Genomic DNA, 21,072 nt, shown 5'->3' with positions numbered 1-21,072 from the left:
TGCTTGCAAGCCACACCCTGGCAAGCAGAGCTTCTCACCAAGTCTTTGCACACTCAGCTGCTCCCCAACCTTGCAGAGCTGGTCCTGCCACTAGTCTGAGCATGTGTGCATGCTGCCAGGATTGCTTTGGGCTGATTAAGGGAGTGAAAGCAAAGGGAAGTCGTGCACAGATAAAAGATGCAGCTGCAAACCCTCCATTTGCAAGCAGCTGTTGCAGAGGCATTGGTTAAGGGCCTTGAGAAATCCTCGTCCAGAAGAAATCTTCAGAGCTGGGAGGATGGCTGCTTTCTTTCCTACCCATGTAGGATCCCTACTCGTGGTGCTGTCTGTAAGTTCAGCCTGTGGGGGATGTCCACCAGGGTGGATGTTCTGGCAGGAGCAAAAAATTGGGGTCGCAGCCCTGCACATGAAGTTGGACTTGCAGGAGTGGTTTGGTCTCCCTGTTTGTAGCTCTGGCGTGGTGTTGGGTCAGCTCGAGCTGGGGAGCCTCTCTGGTGGCTTAAGGTCATATCCTGGGATCCTGGGGGTTGATTGCATTATAGAATGGCTGGGAAGCAAAAGCAAAGGAAGGTGGGTGCTGCCCGTGGGCGTGAATCCCTACCAAAAGTCCAATAGTGTTGCTACACAGAATCATTGGAGTTGGAAGGGGCTTTTACAGGTCATCTAGTCCAACTTTTCTGCAGTGACCAGGGATATCTACATGGAGATGTCCTGTGTTTTCTGGAGGTCACTGTGCCTTGTAAAATGGATCTGTTCCTCCCTGAATGTTTCTGCTATGGACAAAGAGCCATAGGCCTCTCCATGGCAGGACACAGCCTGTCCCTGCCCAGAAAGCACCACGATGCTGTGATATGTGTCAGTCATTGGATCACAGAATGGAATCATAGAATTGTTACAGTTGGAGAAGACCTCTAAGGTCACCAAGTCCAACCATCAACTCATCCCCACCATGCCCGCCAAACTGTGGCCACATCTGCATGTTTCTTGATCACGATGAGCAGCAGCTCATGTGATGCTGGTTAGCTTTGACATCTAACTGTAGGGTCGTACGTTGACCTATGGGATTTCTGCCTTGGACCTCTTGTTACTCAAGAGGGGAAATGCTCAAAAGGGAGATGAGGCTCAATGGACATAACCCATGGTGCTCAGCACCATGAGCTGTATCCATCTCCCCTGGGCAGCAAAGCTGGAGTTCAGGCCTTGTTGGTAAAAGTCTGAAGCCTTTTGTGTTCAAGAGCAGCGCTGCAAAATCTTTCCTCTATATTAGAGAAAACCGGGGCTGGTGAAATTAAGGAGAAAGGGAAGAAGGTTGGCCAAGGTGTTGCAGAATTAAGGCAGAAATGTGACTTGAAGAGCTCAAAATGAGACAGCAGAAGCTTTACCCCTATGATTCTATGCCCGTGTTGCTCTTGCAGCATCCAATTGCCTCCGTTCTGCCTCCTGTAGAGTAGCTGCAGCCCCGTTATCTCTTCAGCTTCTCAGGCACGCGTCTCTGCATCTTTTGAAGTTCAATTGCTTTAATTATCCCAGAAGCTGCAGAAGCAATTGGAGGCAGCACATTTGCATGGAGACGTGCTGCACTTTATCTGTGCTTAATAATGAGCTTTCTGAATGAATTTCCCAAAACCTCTTAACGAAGTGTCTCCGTGACCCGTAATGCCCAAGCAAAAGGCTGTCTGCACTGTCTCAAGCAATACCTCCTGTCTTCTCTGTCCTTCTGTCTGTATACATAATGGAGGTGTGGGTCGGTCTTCAGACCATAAGGTTTCTGTCCAGCTGGCAAGAAATTCAGTGCGAACATATTGTTGTGGTGTAAGGCTTCCAGTGGAGTCGGTGTGACTGGGTTTAAAAGCAGCTGGTCCAGACATTCAATTAGGAGCCCTGAATAAATAATAGAAATCAGTTCAGGCCAGTCCTACAAAGACAACATTCTTCTCTTGACTTATTTGTATTTTATCCAGAATGATGCTGAGAAGGACACGGTGTTCCTGTAGTCTGATAAAGCAGGTGTTCAACACCGTGCATATGGGGGGTGATGGCAGTTGAGTCCTCTTGGGTTAAGGATGGCCCATGTGGATGAACAACCACAGGTGGAGGTGACTCGATTCTGTGTGCATGACTCTGCTCTTCCTAGGCTGTTCCTCCAGTGTCTGAAACCCTGCTCTATTCAGACCACGTTTGAAAGCACAACCTTGCTATATGAGACCAGCCCCCTACATCCTTAAGCTACTCCATCCCAGTTTGGGGCTGCCCTGTGTAAATCTCGTGGAGCCCTGCAGAAGCTATCTGCCATCAGTAGGGTTTTGCTAGGAAGCCCAAGGATTCATGGGTGTGCTCGGATATGACCTTTCCCTTCTTTGTTGTAACCAGCCATTACGTAGTGCTCGCTATAATCATTAATCAGAGCCACAGGTGCAGGGCTGGGGCATGGAGGGTTAGAAGGGTGAAGGGTATCTCCAGGCGTTGGGCGTTTGCAAGGCTTGTTAGTTCACTTTTCATTTCTTGTCCTGCTGATCTCTGCTGATCTGCAAGGGTTTTAAACCCTAAGCTGGAGATTTATCCAGGGTTTTTAACGCTGTTGAATCCTGGTGGAATCATCAATCATTAAGGTTGGAAAAGACTGCTAAGATCAAGTCCAACCATCAACCATCCCCGCCATGCTCACTGGCCATGTTCCTCAGTGCCACATCTCCATGGTTGTTGAACATGTCCAGGGTTGGTGACTCCATCACCTCCCTGGGCAGCCTGTGCCAATGCATTACTACTTTGTCAGAGAAGAAATTTTTCCTAATATCCAACCTGAATATGATGTGCATCTGCTCTGGTAAGTTTGGGACATGTTGACTTTTTGGGGTATCGCAAACAGAACTTCTCTGTTCTCCCCGACCAAGAGTTTGGGAAGAGCTGGATGCCAAGCAGGGAATATCTTCTCCTTCTGACTTCATCCCTCATGTGTGAAGCTCGCAGCCTGGTGGCACATTAAGCTCCCTCTGCTTTTGGGTCTGTCCTTCTGCCATCTTCTCTTGTTTTTCTTCCACAACCATCCCTGTTAGTCCTGCAGCTCTCCAGCCTCTTCCATTTGCAGCCACCAGATTCAGTCTGCGCCAGGATGCCTTCAGACAGACATCCTGCTCCTGCCTGGACTTAATGCTCAGCAGAAGGGTTGCTCTGGCAGCCCACAAACCCGTGTTGTGTGCAGTGCTCTGGTCAGGCAGATCTTGACCGCAGCAACTCGGCAAGCAGAGGATGAGGGATGAGCTCTACTCATAACCTAGACAGCCACCAGGAAATGTGTTTTTCCATCCTGCTGCTGAGACAGTGTTATCAGGGTGTTGGGCAGTGCGTGTTGCCCTTTTCTCCTGCAGTGACAACGTTGCCTGTTTGCAAATGGTGACTCACATCTGCAAGGAACGAGGAGCTCCCAGCTTGGTGGCACTCCCTGTGTCAGTTATCCAAGCAAAAGGGAACTCCTGACATTTGTACCCTGCCTGTTTCCCTGTGAACAGGCATCCAGGGATACCTAGACCTGCTGACTCCAAGCACAGCCTGAATTCCACGCCTCAGTGTAAACCCATTGGTTTGCCCACTTGGTGTGCAGGCATCTTTAGGAGCTCTTTTGACTTGCAAGTCTGTGAGCTGTGCTTTTGTGTTTCCTGGCCCGTGTTATTTACCTGGTGGTAATGTGGTCCCATGCGCTGGGGGAAAGTAGGGTGATGCAGGAAGCTTCTGATGACCCTCTGGGTCTATTAGAATCATTAAGATTGGAAAAGACCTCGAAGACCATCAGGTCCAACCATCAACCCGTCCCCACCATGCCCACTCAACCATGTCCCTAAGTGCCACGTCTACGCATTTCTTAAGCAATGAACAAGTGATGTTCTGGGAATGTCACATTAACAGAAAGATAAAAACCAGAGAGATGCATTCAATCCTTTGTTTTTTAATGGTTTTCTTTCGATAAGAGGCTGCTGTAAATGCTCGGTAATTTGCACTTTGTGTAAAGCACCTACTTAGAAAAACATCCAACTGCTCCCAAACATCTGGGTATGAAGAACCTACAGCTTCCCACAGGAATTAATTCCCTGGTTAACCGCAGTCAATTTGTGAAGAAATAAGGTCTTGTTTTCGGATATTCACCAACCTGGCTTCACCTCTCAGTCCTTGTGGATGCTGCTGATGCACGCAGGATGCTCTGCAGTGCTGTTGGCTCCAGGCCATGCCACTCTGTGTCCAAGCAAATTGACAGTGCATGCACCCATGGGAATGGGAAAGAGCTTTGGGAACACAGTTCAAACCTGCTGCCAACTGTGCTGTTGGTCCCAGTGGCCCTTAAATGAGAGTGTCACTTTGTAGCCTGCATCTTGAGGTTTTTTTCTTTGTAGAGATGCGTGTGGAGCACTTATCTCGTGTTCTGTGTAGAAAGGGATTTGTGGTTTGGCTGCTTCTTTCCCAGATTGTGGAAAGAGTGCATAAAGCTGTTCTTGTGTTGGCAGCATTTCCTCTGCAGGGCAGGACTTCTGTGTTGATAGCTGGAAGAGCAATTCCCAGTGTCCACAGAATCACAGAGGCATTAATCATCAAGGCTGGAAAAGATCTCTAAGATCCCCAAGTCCAACCCCAACCCATCCCACCATGCTCACTGACCATGTCCCACAGTGCCACATCTCCATGATTCCTGAACACCTCCAGGGATGGTTGACCCCACCACCTCCCTGTACAGCCTGCCCCAATGTGTTACCCCTTTTTCAGAGAATAAATGTTTCCTAATACCCAACCTGCAGCTCCCCTAGTGTAACTGAAGGCTGTTACCTCTCTTCCTAAAGAAGCCTTCCTATGAGAAGGCTGGAAAAGACAGGTTAAACAAAATTTTTGGACAGAGCCTGTCTGCTCTCAGTACTCTGAATATTCTGCCGTTGAGGGTTGTGGTTTGTAGGTTGTAAATTTTCCCCATGTCTGCACCTGGCTGGGGCTTTGGGAGCCCCATGCCTCATCCTCACCTCGTCTTCTCTTTGACCTATGCCACATTGCAATGTGATATCAAAGATATCTCCTGCTCAGTGAGAACGTAGATCGCACCCTGTAAGGACAAATTGTTTGGTCTGACATGTCTCCAGACAAATAAAAACTGTAGGGTCTGCAAGCAAGGAGCCCTTTGCTCCCTGGCTGGGGTGCAGTCCTGAGATAAGTGTAGTGAGCCTGTGCCGGCACAGCCTGCAAGCTGGAAGGGAAGGAAAGGAAGAGATGTTTGAGAAAGGAAGGAATACATCAGCAGACATTTGGTTCTGGCCAGTGCAGACACTTTCAATAGTTATCCCGTTGCAGTGCTTGGAGCTGGGATCACAACCAGCTGGCAGGAGCTGGAAGGGGGAGTCCACAGCAGCCCTGAGTCATGCATCTGGCTCTCTCCCCAGCAAACAGCTTCTTGCTTAACTGCATGGTGGCTGAACCGAGTTCAGGCTCAGATCTCTGTTCCATTTCAGCTCTGCAAAGGGGGTTGGGAGCGCGGGTTTCATTTCTTACCCATGCACAAACACGTGTGTGGGGTTTTGTTAATGATGTCTGCTTTCCTTGCTCCGTGAGCATGCTAGCTTTGTGCAAGGAGGCAAAGGGTGCTCAGGCAATCCTTCAGCATTTTAATGTAGCAGATCTGAAGTTCAGCCTGGTAAGCATGAAATGCTGCAAATTAAAGAGAGTAATGATTTTTAACACTGCCCCAAAAACATTTCCCCCAGCCCTCCCTTTCAATTATTTTGCAATTAAAAAAAAAAAAAGAAAAAGGAAAAAAAAAAAAGATCCTGAGCATCTGAGCATTTTCCTTTCTCCTTTAGCTTGGCTTTTTCTTTGCAACTCAATCCTATTTCATAGAATCATAGAATGGCTTGGATTGGAAGGGACCTCAGAGATCAAGTTTCAGCCCCCTTTCCATGGGCAGGGTTGCAAGCCACTAAATCAGGCATCAGACCAGGCTGCCCAGAGCCCCATCCATTCTGATCAACCATTTCCATCCTCTTGGCCAAGGGTGACATCACCCTGGAGTGGGACAGCAGGGCAAGGAGTCACCCCCACAAGCAGATCTGGGCCACAGGAACGCTGATGAGGTTGGCCAAGAGAACTTTTGACCCATTCTCATCAGGATGGACACTGCCCAGGGCGTCACAAGGAGGTAAACATTGCAAAGGTCGTTGGAAAAAGCAGCTCCAAGCTGTGATTGCAGAGCAGTAATGTTATGAATGAGCACCCAGATGCCAGCCCTTGGCCACAGGACAGGCCATAGAGTGGTGACTGGCATCTCCTGCACCAAAGCCATAACTCCTGCCTTAACTTGAGCATGGCTTTTCAAAAGTCACAAGACTTCCCCTCCAGGCTCTATTCCTAACTCTCACAAGTTCCTTCTTCACTGCATCTCATGGATACATCCTTTCCCCTCTATAAAGACACATATTTCATGTCTTCGAATAATTCGTCTTATATCTGCTATAGCAAATCCTTCTCCCCCTGCCTTTGTACCATAAGATAAAGCATTATAAACTCTAAAATTCCAAATCCATAGTCCTGCAGGATCATCTCTGAATACTATGCCTGCAGAGAAAGGACGTTGGGGTAGGTGGGCTGTTGACCACACAGTACCAGTGGTTTCCTAGTGAAGATACGTCAACCTATTGCCCCAGTTGTAGAATCATAGGACGGCCTGGGTTATAAAGGACCACAATGATTATCTAGTTTCAACCTCCCTGCTCTGTGCAGGGCCACCAACCACCAGACCAGGCTGCCCAGAGCCACATCCAGACTGTCCTATGAAGTCCATCCAGGGCAGTGCTTCTCTTGGAATTTAGATCTCGTTTAAGTAAAGGCCTAATCACCCTTTTGCATAATTATCCCGTGCTGGGAGACACAAGGCACGTTGGAGAAATGTGGGTGATAAAGTACCTCACAAGCTGCTTTAGCAACCAGTCCTCAGCAGCAGGGAAACCTGTGGAGCTAACAACAAGTGGGTTATTTTGGCTTCAATCAGGCCCTGGCTGATAAGCACTTGTGCTTCTAATCAAGCTGATAAATGCCAGCAATTAAAACCTGTGCTTTGCAGGAGTGAAGTGTTTTCATCTCACCCAGGCAAGAGAAGGTCAGTTGGTTGGATGATACTCTCAGCAAGGGCGTTGATTTCTCTCTCTGACACCTACTTTCTCTTAATTCATCAATGAGGAAAGTGAAACCACTCTCACATTGGTCCCTGGGACTATGGATGTTTACAGATTTTCTGCTTCCAGTCAGCTCTTACTGCAACTTCCTTCTCACCTCTGTGGATATTCATTAACTACAATAGGGATATAATATTTATACATCTTGCTGGGATCAATGAGTTTGGACGTACATTCTGCTGAATCATAGAGTTGTTTGAGTTGGAAGAGACCCTTAGATGTCATCGACTCCACTGAAGTAAACAGGGATACCTGCAGCTCCATCAGGCTCAGTAATGATCAACAGAATCAACAGGACACCCTGTTTTGAGGAGAGAGAAAAATGATGCATGAATATTTAAATATGGGGTACTTTTAGGGAAGTAGCTGTAGAAGAGGGTCTATGGTTTAGTAGAGGGGAAAACTGCAGAGGTTCCCCCTTCCCTTCTCTCTGTGGTGAGAGAATTCTTCCTATGGGATGGAGGGATGAGAACCAAAGCAAAAGGGTTCAATGACCAAGCAATGAGGGTCCTTGACGAGGTGCTGCTTTCTCTCAGACTCATCTGGGTAGTGGTTTTCTGCTGTCTGCTGGATTCCTAAATTCACGTCTCTACCCTAGAAGCTAGACGCTTGTCAAGACAGAATAATTAATCTGAAAACACATGGCGTGCTGCCAAGAGGTCTTTTTTTAATTAAAAACAGATCTGATCAAGCCTACTGATGAACTGGCTTCTCTGATGAAACCTTGAAGTGTGTGTGTGTGTGCAATTTTGTACAGAAGGTGTTTCTCAAAACCCTGGCCCTCTGGGGATGGCCCGCACTCATTGCTGCCTTCTGAGCAGATAAATGATCATCACTTCAAGACGACTGAGGAATGTTTCCTGCAGTCTTTAAAGGGGGCATCCAGGATTTTAAATGTTTAATATTAACCATGACAAAGCTCCCTCTGTGTGACAGTGGGCTGAGAACTTGCTCTGTGTTGTCAACAGCCAGGGTGCCCCATTGCTCTGCAATAGACCATAAAACCTGCTCACATACAGCTAATCTGGGAGCATCTTCTCATCCTTAAGCTCTTCAGGCTTCATTTTTCCCCAAACAGGTTATGAATTCACTGTAAGTCAGGCTGTCATCTCCTTCTGTGCCTGTTTGAGTGGTGTTTGTCCAGCGCTGGGGGAATTCAGAGACATGAGTCCAGGCGATCAGAAAAGTTAGGTTTGGGCATGGAGGAATCACCCATCTCCTCGTTCAGATACAGGCTTTTTCCTGCCTGTTTAAACTGGAGCATGCTGATACCTTATGGTATGGCTTAATCCTTATAGGGGAGGGAGCCACAGGTGCTCTAAAGGACCAGAAAAGTGGGCTCTAGTAATTCAGACCAGTCAGATCTGGGGAAAGGCCGGAGGGTTGCCTCCAGCCATGGCTTTTTGGTCTCCATGTCTTCCAGCCATGGCTTTTGGATCCAGGTGTTGTAGAGGAGAATGGGGTATCCATAGCCATACCCTACCCATCTCACTGCTGCTTTTTCTGTCTCCCCAGAGTCAGTAGGAAAGGATGTTTTCCTCAGTGAAGCCCTATGAGAATCAGCGCTACGCTGCCCTGAAGAAGGAATGCCTGAGGAAGAAGCAGCTCTTTGAGGACCCTCTTTTCCCTGCCAATGACGACTCACTCTTCTACAAGTCAAGGATCCAGGGCATTCAGTGGAAGAGGCCAAAAGTAAGTGTGCCCATTCCCTTGCCTCTTAATGCTGCTTTCCACCATCCCAGCTTTCAGGAAACCCCAAAATACCCAGTGCATCCTTCACCAAAGGTGCTTTACCAACTGCAGCTCTAAGTCTCAGAGAAGCTATCCTCTCCCTGGGAAGGTTTATCAGCAGCATGAACCTCTGTGAATATAAGGAGACCTGCTGCACTGAGGAGTGAGCCCAGGAGCCCCTTGGTTTCTCCGTGACTCTGTTTCTTTGTGCGTAAGTCAGAGAGATGCTTTGCAACCTGATTGCTGGATCATATTGTTTAGTCTGGTGGATCTAGTAGAGCAAAGAGATAGCTCTGAGTTTCCTTGCTTATGCGTTTGCAAATGGAAAAGAAAATCATCTATGAGTAGGAGAGGTGTTTGGGGGTTTTTGAAGTGATGGGCTTTGGGGGCTGAGTGTAGAGGTGCTGGGTCCAATCTGGAACCATGACCAGAGAGACATGGAGCTGTTGGAGTGCATACAGAGCAGGGCCACAGAAATGATCCAAAAGATGGAACCATCCTCTCCAACGAGGACAGGCTGAGAGCTGGGGCTGTGCAGCCTGGAGAAGAGAAAGCTCCAGGGAGACCTGACAGCGGCCTTTCACTGGGGCTGTATGAACGAGTCAGACTCTTTAGCAGGATCTGTTGTGACAGGACAAGGGGAGATGGTTTCAAACTAAAAAGAGAGGAGATTCAGACAGGATGTGAGAAAAAAGGTTTTTACCATGAGGGTGGTGAAGCACTGGCACAGATTGCCCAGAAGTGTGATGGATGTCCATCCCTGGAGACACCCAAAGTCAGGCTGGATGGGAGTCTGATCATCTGGTGGAGCTGTGGTGTCCCTGTTCATTGCAAGAGAGGTGGACCAGATGGCTTTTAACGGCTCCTTCCAACTAAAGTCTATGATTCTATGATACTGGTGAACTGCTCAGCAACTGCAGCAGTCCCTGCCCCTCCCTGCACCCAGAGAGTTTCTGCTGGTGTTGGGCACTGCTGTCCTCCATTCCCTCAGCACTTCACGTGGCCAAGATGCTGGAGGGAGAGGGGTGTGTAGAACAGAGCTGTGTCTGTCTATGTGAGGGCAGTCCATGGGGTGAATAAAAGGGCTCTGTGTGATGGGAGGGTCGGTGCTGAACAGGCTCCTTTTGTGTGGCTGAGCCCAGCATCCCAGCAGGCCCTCGAAGGAGGAGATCTCATTTCTCTCTGTGTGTTTCCTGCTCTGTCCTGGGCTCTTCCTTGAGTTTGTGCAAAGTACTGTGTGCACATTTTGTTCCCTTTGTCCCGCCAACATGTTTTGTCTGTGACAATCAGCAACCCTTTCCTTAGAATCATTAAGGTTGGAAACAGCCACTAAAATCATCAAACTCAACCATCATCAATCCCCATTTAGAAAACAAGCAGAGTGACACTCCCAGCTCTCAGCAAGTGCTCCTTTGAGGGCTTCCTGACCCAGAAATGCAGTCCACAAGACCTTGGGATGCTCTCTGCAGGGAGGGGATGCTGTGCACGCACCTCTGCTATCTCTGAGGGCCATGGCCATGATCTGTTTGGGAGAGTTTCAGCTCTGGCTGTGTGATAAAGCTCAAGAGTACACCGTGCCCTGGGCTCTGCTGTGGAAACATGGTGGGTGGAGAGTGGAAATAAGAAGTGTTGGATGTTACAACAGCTGTTTGCTTTCACAGAAAGGGTGTTGCTTACCATCTGTATGGGGAAGTGATGTTTAGGAGCTAAGTTTTTCACTGGTGTGTGAGAAGTAGCTGCACTGAGCTGACTGGGGTGGTGGGAATTAGCTCTGGCAGGGTCTCATTCCCATTCTTTGTGTGTGCAAGTACCTTCTTTCCCTTCCCATACCTAGAAGAATAGAATCTTTTGAGTTGGAAGGGACTCTTAAAGGCCATCTGGTCCAACTCCCCTGCAGTGAACAGGGACACCCACAGCTCCATCAGGTGCTCAGAGCCCATCCAGCTTGACCCTGGGTGTTTCCAGGGATGGGACACACACCACATTTCTGGGCAACTTGTTTCAGTGCCTCACCTGGAACTGCTTCATCCTTTCTACTCCTCTACTTACTCCCAGAACCTGCAGTGGCCAAAAAAACAATCTCTGCACCACTCTTCCTCTTGTTTGATGGGAGAAGGGGAGGCTTTCCTGGAGCAGTTGGTGAATAACCCATCCTGGGCAACTTGAGATTCCCTCCCACATCTGGTGCTGCAGTGTTTCCTGTAGTGGTTCAGCTTTGTTTTTTCCCAGAGCATCTTCCCTCCCTTCCTGCTCTCCTGGCCTCCAGATCTGCTTTGGAAGCCAGCTTTTTGCAGATGAAGCAGCTGGACAAGCTCTCATGCTGGGCTTTAATTCTGGTGGCTGCTGCTCTCTGGATGACTTCATCTTCCAGCACAGCTGAGCCAGAAAGCTAATTGCTGGAGCGTGTCAGAGAGAGGGAAGCCATACCAGGAAGTGGGCCTTGAAGAGCTGTTGTTTTGTGTAGCCGTTCAAAAATGAGACTGTTCTGTAGCTGAGCCAAATCAGATTCTGGAGCTGGCTTGGCCAGCATCGGGGGTTCTTTCTGGCAGCAAAGCTTGGCATTTGCATCAGGAATTAAACTTGGTGTTTTGGGCTGAGTGCTTGAAGCTGCTTCTCCCTCTGTCTGCTGCTGTATGAAGGCAAAGGAGGTGTATTGGGGCACATGGTGCTTGATCCTCAAACTCTGAGTTTTGCACGCTCCATTGGAGATACAGATGCTGTGGTGCAGCAAAGAAACTGCGATGTTAGTCTGTGCATTAGGTGAGATAGTCCAGGATTTTAGGAGCTGGATAAATGAGGAGAGGTGATAGTGGGAAGAGGCTGGCTGACATGCAGGCTGGGAGGCAGAAATTAGGGCTGGAATAAGGAAAGCAATGGACGTAATTTTTCTGGATTTTATTTAGACTTTTGCAGCATCCTTCTGGAGAAATTGTCCAACTGTGCAATAAACGAGGTCACACTACAGTGGATGATGAACTGGCTCAATGGTTGAGCTCAAAGGATCGTAGTCAATGGGGTGACATCTGGCTGATGGCCATTTCCTAATAGTGGTCCTCAGGGCTCAGTTCTAGGACCAGTCCTGTTCAGTGTTTGTATCAGTGATCTGGATGACAGTATATAAGGGAACTGCATGAAGCTGTGCCAGTGGAGGATCAGACTGGATGTCAGGAAATATTTCTTTACTGTAAGTGTGATGAGACGCTGGGACAGGCTTCCAGAATGGTGGTTGATGCCCCCATGCCGATTTATATTCAAGAGGCACTTGGTTAAAGCCCAACTTTTTGGTTGTGAAGTGGTTAGGCAGTTGAACTTGATCTTTGAAGATCCCTTCCAACTGAACTACTCTACTCTATTCTGTTCTGCTCCATCCAGTTCCCCTATCCTATCCCATCCCATCCCTTGGGAACTCCATTCATGGTCTGGAGAGGAAGGGGCTCATCTACCCTGCTGGAAAACAGCTCACCACTCCTAAAATCACTGTCTGAAAACAGAGCTCTTGTGTACAGACCGTTACTGGAGATGCCATGAGATTGATATGGGGTTAAATTAGACTAATTAGTTCTTCCTGGCCTTTTCAAGGATGTCTTTTCCCCCTGTTTCAAAGAGTACCACTTGGTGGCTCAGGACCTGGACTCATTCTGTCTGCTGCTGAGACTTTCTGGCTGGTCACCAGGTCATCACTATGCCCTCTGGGAAGTAAATTAGACCAGGTGGAAGGCTTAGGCCATGAATAGTCATGGTGCTGCTGCACCTTTGCACTGTAAGCTCAAGCCTGCAGGTTGCAACAACTATAGGAACTGTCTTGGATGAAGCCTACACCCTCCTGTCTTCAGGGAAAGAGTTCTGCCCTCCAGCCCTGTTGTCAGGATATTTTTTTTTTTTAGCTCTTCATAGTTTGCTCTCAAGTATCAAATTCTCTCTGCAGGAATTCCCAAGGGAGTTTGGCTCTGATTAAACAGTGCAAAGGTAGGTTCTTGCTAAGTGCCAGTCCTATCTGGGTGAAAGTCTGGATGAGGAGCTACGAGATATGGTTTAGTGGCATGTGGTAGCAATGGTAGTGGGAGGACAGTTGGACTAGATGATTTTGTAGGTCGTTTACAACCTTGTGATTCTATGATTCTATGAAAGATATTTGGAAGGGAGAAGCTCTGAGCTGACATAGTTTTCTTTGGAAGAAGAAAGGCCAGACATTTTAAGAAAGGTTGCGGGCAGGAGAAGGTCTTCCAGCGGGAAGACTGGGGCATTTTCAACCCTGCTTTGGCACTGAAGAGAGATGCTTTCTTTAACAGCTCTTTTTATTTATATTTTTTTATTTCCAGCCATACGATAGCTATTTTGTTTTAAGAACTGGGGAATACTGTTTTTCAGCAGCCGCTTCTCTGACATATACCTAGACTGACTACTTGTCCATAGGGGTTTTGTCCTATTTCCATTTTCTGCTGAATTCAGTATCTTTGGATGAGGAGGGGACACTGCAGGAGAGGAGAGCATCTCTCCGATCCCTTTTTCCTTGCATGATGAAGCACTTATCTCCTTTCCCTTGCTGAGTGAGGGTTATACAATCCGTCCCTGCGGGGTTTTCCTGGAATGAGAAAGGAGTCAATGAACTAATTCACTAAAAGCAGGACCGGCACTTGCCTGCCCGCAAGTTTCTGCATTAAAAGGTCTTTTCCCCAGCGTACAGCACAGTCTGGGAAGCTGGCAAAAGCACAATGATGATAATGGGGATCCAGAGGCTAAAACCTTGTGGAGCTTTGCTCTTAGATCTCTTAGAGCTTGGGGTGCCAAGTCTCTAGGCCATGTCAGCCAGTGCACCATATACCCTTCTCTTGAACACCTCCAGGGTCAGTGTTTCCACCACCTCCCTGGGCAGCTTTATGGTCCATCCATAGGCTTTGGTCCTGCCCAGAGAAGGCTGGGGATGACTGTAAATAGCATTACCAGTGGGTGAACCATCTCTCTAAATGGGAGTCTGCAACCTCTTTGCTATCCATCACAGAGTCAGAGTCCTTCCAGACTTTTGCGTTTCTGCACTTAGGAATTTATGAGCTGCTCACCTGTTCATTTATCTGCTGTGCTCTCTGAAGCCTGGAGCTGGCTGCCAATTCGGTTGCTCCTTGCCAGTAAAGGGATTGATCACCTTGCAATGCAGTTTCTGAGTTTACCTTGTTTTTAAGCCTTAAGTCAGCACTGTTCATCTATTCCCAGTTCAGGAAGGATGAGATAATTTTTATTATTTATGATTGTTTCAAGAGCTCTCAGTTCTCACTGAGCTGGATGCTGACCATGGATCTGTCCCAGCAGATTTCACCAGATCCTCCCAGGGTCGTGGCTCCATGATGACACACACATGTTTTGCTTCTTAGCATCAGATTAAGCTGCCTGGCATGGGCAGCGCTCAATAAGAAAGCAGCCAAGGAGTCTGCTCCATCCTCAGCCTCAGAAGGACACAGCCATAAATGCAAAACCAGTGCTAAAATCAGCAGATCAGATTTATGGCTTACATTTTAATGCAGCCATGCGTCTATGTCTAGAAATTATTGTAGCTGAGTTTGTAATGGAGGACAATGGGAGCAGAGAGTATCACAGGGCCAAGGGCATCTGCTGCCCTCTCTGAGGAAAATGGGAGGGAATGGTGCAAAACCTTTACAGATTGGGCTGTAGGGTTCAGGAAGGCGATGCTTAGGGGTGGGGCAGGTACAGAGCTGCTTGTGCCCTGGCTGAAGCCAAGCCTTTAATCTCTGTGCAAGCGCTGCTGGTGAGATCTCTAAGACCACCAAGTCCAACCCCAACCCACCCCCACCATGCCCACTGACCACATCCCTCAGTGCCACATCTCCATGGTTCTTCAGCACCTCTAAGGACGGTGACCCCACCACCTCCCTGGGCAGCCTGTGCCAATGCCTCACCACTCTTTCCAAGAAGAAGTTGTTCCTAATCTCCAACCTGACCCGCATGAGCTCCTGAGGACCAAGATGAGCATGGGAATTTCATGGAAATCCGTCTCTGGGTTCTGCTGGCACCAAAGCCCTTGCAAAGGAGCTTGGTTAGGCATGGTGCTGCCTCTTGAAGAAGGAAAATGAAACACTAGGCATGGTAAAACTGAGGGCTGACATCAGCTGCTGGGATAGGTGGTTAAAGAAAGAAACAAATAAGAGGAAGCATGGGTGGGAGGATGGAGCCCTGCAGCTGGAGCAGAGGAGCCATTTCCTTGGTCTGCTGAGTCTAAAGCCAGAGGGAACTGCAGTCAATGCATCGGCTGAATTTCTGCACGACGAGTGGTCACGGGATTTCCTTGAATTAACTTCCCATTGAATTAAACTAGAGCCACTTCCTCTAAGCACCAGCCAGTTTTATTTAAAGCATTTCCAGGAGGGGAAAATAAACCACAGCTCCGGATCACTTGTTCTAAGGACCAGTCCTCACCTGTGGATTTGAATTTGTATGTGTGTAAGAATTGGCAAAATTTTAGCATGCGCCGCTCATATCTTGTGTGCACTGGGGAAACACTGCTTCTCCATTTCTTTCTCCTTTAAATATGTGATAGATTTATGATAACCCTGTGCAGAGGGATGCCTATGCCTGTAGGGAAGCAGGTACAAACCCTCTCTCCATCATCTTTCCATCTTGCCTTGCTCAGCATGCCCTGGGCTCCAGTCAGATTCAAAAGCATCAACGGGTTGACCAGGGGTGAAAAAATGCAACCAGCATCTGTCTTTGTCAATGCCTCAGGGCAAGGGCTTGTCCTTTCCTTGCTGCCAAGGGACTGATGCTGTCTGAGTGAGTTGTATGGAGTATTAAATTCCCAAAGTTGTCCCTTTTTAAAATAAAACCCCAATGTAATTTGACAGTAAGTGGAATCGTACTGTTTCTCCTCTGATATACATAATTTAGCACAGATGGTGGGAGTGGATGACAAGCATCATTGAGGAAGTACAGTGGCTGCAGCGTTTATGCAGGCTTTAGTGACCTAAAGCAGAGCACAGGTAGCTGAACTCACCAGCTCCAAGCCTACATAGCAGGGTGCCAAGCTATGTGAGATGCTGACCTGTTCACATCCTCACCTGGATGCTCATCTCTCAAAATCCACCAATGGGTCCCTTTTTGGACTATCCTTCTGTATAGAAATGGGCTCTGGCTTCCTCCCATCTTGTCCTTGGTTTTCCAGGTGCCCCAAAGGAAATTAGGGCTTCAGCCATCTCTTTGGGGCAGAGGGAAGCTTGCCATTTCTCCTCCCCTTGAGGCTGGTGGAGACTCACAAAGACATCGCAAGAAGAAAACAGAGATGAAGCATCACACCTTGGAATGACAGTTGGGCCAGCAATGTTGACCAGCACAAGAGGCTGCAGCTTGGGAGGGGTGACCTGCGTCTTATGGAGACCAAGCAAAGCAACCCATATCTTCTGGATCTTTAGTAAGAAACCACCATTTGGTGATGCATTCCTCCCAGTTCCCCTCCAAGAAGGAAATGGGTGAACAAACTATCTTAATGAACAGTGTTTGTGGATGCTTGAAGGTTGAGTGTGTCCTGGTACAAATACCACCACTGGAGTTATGTAAGAAATAATCATGGAACATGTAAATAGAGTGCTTCATAATGGGAGAAACCAGCTAAAAGTCTAACCATGTATACACAATATGTAAACCATGTTGTGCGTTTGTATGGAGACTCACCTATCCCTGGGAGGGCTTATGCATGTTCCCATCTTGGAGCTACGGATGATGTATATACATCATTGCATCTCTCACTAAACTGGCAGTAAACTGGGCATGTATCAGAGGCTTCAAAGTCTTGTCTGGGAATGCTGCGTGTTGTCTGTAGTGGGAACGTCGAACAGATCAGGAAGAAATCACCATAGGAAACAAAGATGCTGTTGAGGAGAGATGAAGCTTGCTTGGGTTTAGTAGCTCTATGAACACTTCTAGCTCCATGACGTGAGACTGCTTCAGGAAGATCCCTGTTGAGTCACTTTGGTTATTAAATATGGGCTTTGTTCTGTTTGGTGAAATTCCCTTTGGAGGGTCCAGCCAGCACCCTGCTGGATGCTTATGGTCTGATTTGAGCCCACACTGCTGACAAACTCCTTCTCTTGCCAGCAATAGGAATGCAGCCTTTTCTTATTGCTTGAATTTTGAATGATTTTCTCTGAATAATGCCTCTTGATGTTCCATCTCCCATCTCATGTTACGGAAGCTCACATGTCCACATTTCTAGATGTTGGCTTTCTCATAAAGTGTGTTTCTGTGTTTGCAAAGCTACGCCCAGAGTATGAATAACCAGAATAGGTGTGGGCTGGAAGTCACTTCTTTAAATAGCTTAAACTCATGATAACCTCTTCGTCACCATTGCACAAACAGGGATTAATTGGGACTGTGGTGGGGTCAAGTGCTGGTCTTGAATCAAGATGCTGCTGTGTTATAAATACAATACAACCACAAACTCGGGGGCAGATTCTAGCCCTGGTGTAGTGTTGCTTAAGCAGATGTGAGAAGTATCCCTGCTGGAAACTATCTAAGATGTTTTGACGTGCATTGCAGAGGGTGGAGATAATTTTCCTTTGCATCGTTGTGCTCTCTTTTTCCATTTCTTGACTCATAAGATAATTAATAATAATAAAAGGCATGATTTGAGTTTCTAAATTGTTTTAGAAGATTGACTTTCAGTGCAACACAAGAATTAGGATTCAGGCAGGGCGGTGTTGGGCAGGCATGTGTGCCAAACCCAAATGATGGCCCTTGAAGGCAGAAACAGTGCAGCTGAGCTCATGGATTCACCAGCTCACTCCGAGATTCACAATAGCTGTGGAACAAATGGGTGTTTTTGAACTATTCTTCCCAAAATTATGTGATTTCTTGCAGCAAAGCTTGCTTGAAAAGGGTCTTCTCTTCCCATCTCCATGTTCCTGATGGGAACCAAGGGCTCAAAAAGATGCTAGCTGTGGCTGTCCCCATCACTCATGCTCATCCATCTGGTTCATGGTCCATTTGTGCCAACTTGACTGTGAAGATCCCCATAGTAGAGTCTGGGTTGTTCTGCACATGGTTTCAAGGCTGGCTGAGGTCTGACCCCACAACATGTACTTGTGTAACAGAAGGGAGCAGTGTGCCACGATGAGGAGATGAGCTCTGGAGTGTGGATGCATTTTAAATCCAAGATGTTGCTAAGCCAGAGCTTTTCCTGACCTTTAGGGCTATCTTTAGTGCTGTCCTAATGGAGGTCTGTAGGAGAGCTGAAGGATGTGATGGACTATGGGGGAAATGGGGAGAAGTTGGGCAGCAGCACTGTGTTGAATCAAAAGGGCATGTCCTTCTTAGAGTATGAAAGTTAAAGCAGACAGGGGACTTTGTTTCTTCTCCTCATTTCTGGTGTAACTCCCCTGAGCTCATGCCTACAGGTACCAGCATTAATGGGAAGGAGGTCCAGGTGGAGCCATCCCTGAAAGCTGTTGGGTCTGCTCAGCATCATATCTCTTGCTTTCCAAGGCCATGGTTGTGTGCGTGTGTAAAAGTCAGGATGACTCAGGTGTGAGAAGAAGCCAAGTGGCATTTTTCCACTTGGAATGATGGCCTATGTGGTGGCTGGACTACTCTGGCACTTGGAACCAAGAGGGACCAAGAGGTTTCTGCCTCTGGCCAGGGTTACTGAGGGCATATCATCTCACTGCTCTGAACATCCCACTCCCTGGTTTATCAGTAGGTGTCTGGAGACCTTCCTCCTTGGGAGTTGAAATCTGCAGATTTGATCTACTATCAGATACACCGAACCAATTCACTGTTAGTGTCTGAAAGCATGGAAGTGCTGAAAGCGGGGATGTCATGTCCTTTGCTTTGATCTTGGCTGGGTGGAGACCAAAGAAGCCCTGGGCTGAGTAATGGTGAGGCTTTCCAAGAGCACATCACTATGAAGTAAGGGTGAGAGCATTGAGAACAGCGAATCAGAGGATTCTGCACTTGTTTCAGCCTCCTACTCATCCTATACTTCCTTCTGGGCTCTGGGATTGTTTAGTCCGGAGAAGAGGAGGCCCAGGGGAGATCTTACTGCCCTCTGCAACTCTCTGGAAGGAGGTTGTGGTGAAGTGAGGTTGGCCTCTGATCCCAGGTAACAGCGATAAGATGAGAGGGAATGGCCTTAAGCTGCACTAGGGGAGGTTCAGGTTGGATATTAGGAAAAGTTTATTCTCTGAAAGAGTGGTAATGAATTGGCACAGGCTGCCAGGGAGGTGGTGGTGGTGTCACCATCCCTGGACATGTTCAAGAACCATGGAGATGTGGCACTGAGGGTCATGGTTAGTGGGCATGGTGGGCATGGGTTGGACTTGATAGTCTTAGAGGTCTTTTCCAGCTGTAATTACTCTTTGATTCTCTACCTCCATCTGCTCCTGGGGTGGTGCAGTGCTCCCGCAGCGTGTTGCATCTCTCCCTGTCTGGTTGCTTCAAGAAAGATCTCTTTGCATTTGTATTTCGGATACTGAGAAAAGCAAACATCAGGGCTAAGCCTGCAAATTGACCTTTGGATCTTGTTTGAAACTATCCATGCCATTTCTGGTGCCAAAACAAACGCTGCGATGTGGTACAGAGGTACACAAACAGGATCATGGTGTTGGTGGGAGTGTATTTTTGTGATGCCTCCTTTTACAAGTCCTGCTCACTGTGGGTGGAGTATCCCACTCCCTTTGTGTGGTGGGAGCTGATAACAGATGCAAATACATACAGGGTGAGATACATCAGGTGGGTTAGCATTAGGGATGCCTGGCTGAAGCAATACAAAACCCCCCAAAGCAGTTTTACAGGATGCAGATATTGCCAACAAAACCTCCCATATGGTATATGTGAAGCTGAACCACTGGGGAAACATTAATCCCAATGAAAACACAGACCTATGGTTCCCCATTCCTCTTCCTTGTGTCACTCAGGTGCAAACTCTCTAACTGCTGTTTACAAAATCACATCCCAGTGGAAATACCAGCAGCACAGGGACCTTTGTGCCACCTGTGCCACCACTGTCTGCTCTGCTTGAACATTCACAACATGAGGTCCGTTCAGTTCCCTGTCACTCAGGAAGGGGGAAGTGCAGCTAATAGATTATCTTGCTGATATTGCAAGTCTGAGTGAAAGCACTGTTCCTGAAACAGCCGGTCTCCTGTGTCCCAGCTCTGCAATGCAATTAAGCTGGTCTGCTCCTTGCAAAATCTTGTTAACTAAAACTGATCCTGGCATGCTGCAGATGTTGCATCTCACATGGTTATTATCCCTCTTAGCTTTTTTCCCTCTCTGCAGTGGGTTTGACATGATCCAGACCCCCAGCATATCTAAAGCTCAGAAATCTGCACCGGGGAACATTTATGATAAGACAGTTGCCAATTATAAAACCAATTAGAAGGTGATTTGCTCCCTGCTGCCCTATGTGGAATTGGACTAGCTGGAGACAAGGATGATATTTTCTTGTTTAATTGCATCTGGAAGGAAAATGTGCCTGTTGAGGGAAATAGTGCTAAAGGGGAGAGAAGAGGGAAAGCCCACATGCTTTTTGGTGGGAGGAAACATTAAACCATCAAGTACAAGATAAGTGCAATGATCAGATCTTCTTTTTCCTAATGGATTTCAATAATCCAAGCTCAGATGGAGCAAACTGGCACAGGCCCATTCTGGACTCCCATAAGCCAGTGCTGCTATCATCAGCCTTTCATCAAGAGGGGCCTCAAAGCCCTCTCCATCCGCTGTCACTGCTGTCCACCTCTGTCCCACACCCATTGCAGGAGGAAGGATATAGAAAGCAGGATATGAATCACAAGAAATTTGAATCACTTTGTCCCTCCCTTTGTTTTCAGGCTGTATCTTTCCACGGGACCATCTGCACCTGCTTTCTCCAAGTCATAGTTAATTGCCTGGAGTTCAGTGGCCATTTTAGCGGCCCATTTTAGGGAGGATAAATAGCTCTAACACTGCCTAGGCTCCCTAGGGATGCTCCAAGTCAAGTTCTTCTTATCACTGTATCATAGAACCATTTGAGTTGGAAGGGACCTTTAAAGGTCATCTGGTTGACTGCACCACACAGTTTGGTATCATCTGCAAACTGCTGAGGGTGCACTCAATCCCACTGTTTACGTCACTGATGGAGATACTAAACAGCATTTGTCCCAGTACT

At 47.6% G+C, this 21,072-nt stretch overlaps 1 protein-coding gene across 1 annotated transcript in view; it reads left to right on the top strand.

The window, feature by feature from the left end:
• Nucleotides 1–8,694: 8,694 nt before the first annotated feature.
• Nucleotides 8,695–21,072, top strand: part of CAPN5 (calpain 5) — a 37,326-nt gene continuing 24,948 nt past the window's right edge. The window contains exon 1 of the mRNA XM_003203566.4: nt 8,695–8,888. Coding sequence (XP_003203614.1) covers nt 8,727–8,888 — 162 coding nt within the window. The 5' untranslated portion in view covers nt 8,695–8,726. The remainder of the gene's footprint in view (nt 8,889–21,072) is intronic.

The sequence above is a fragment of the Meleagris gallopavo genome, chromosome 1 (genome assembly GCF_000146605.3).
Source record: "Meleagris gallopavo isolate NT-WF06-2002-E0010 breed Aviagen turkey brand Nicholas breeding stock chromosome 1, Turkey_5.1, whole genome shotgun sequence".
Lineage (NCBI taxonomy): Eukaryota > Metazoa > Chordata > Aves > Galliformes > Phasianidae > Meleagris > Meleagris gallopavo.
Note: the sequence above shows the minus strand (reverse complement) of the source record. Positions and strands in the feature narration are given on the sequence as shown.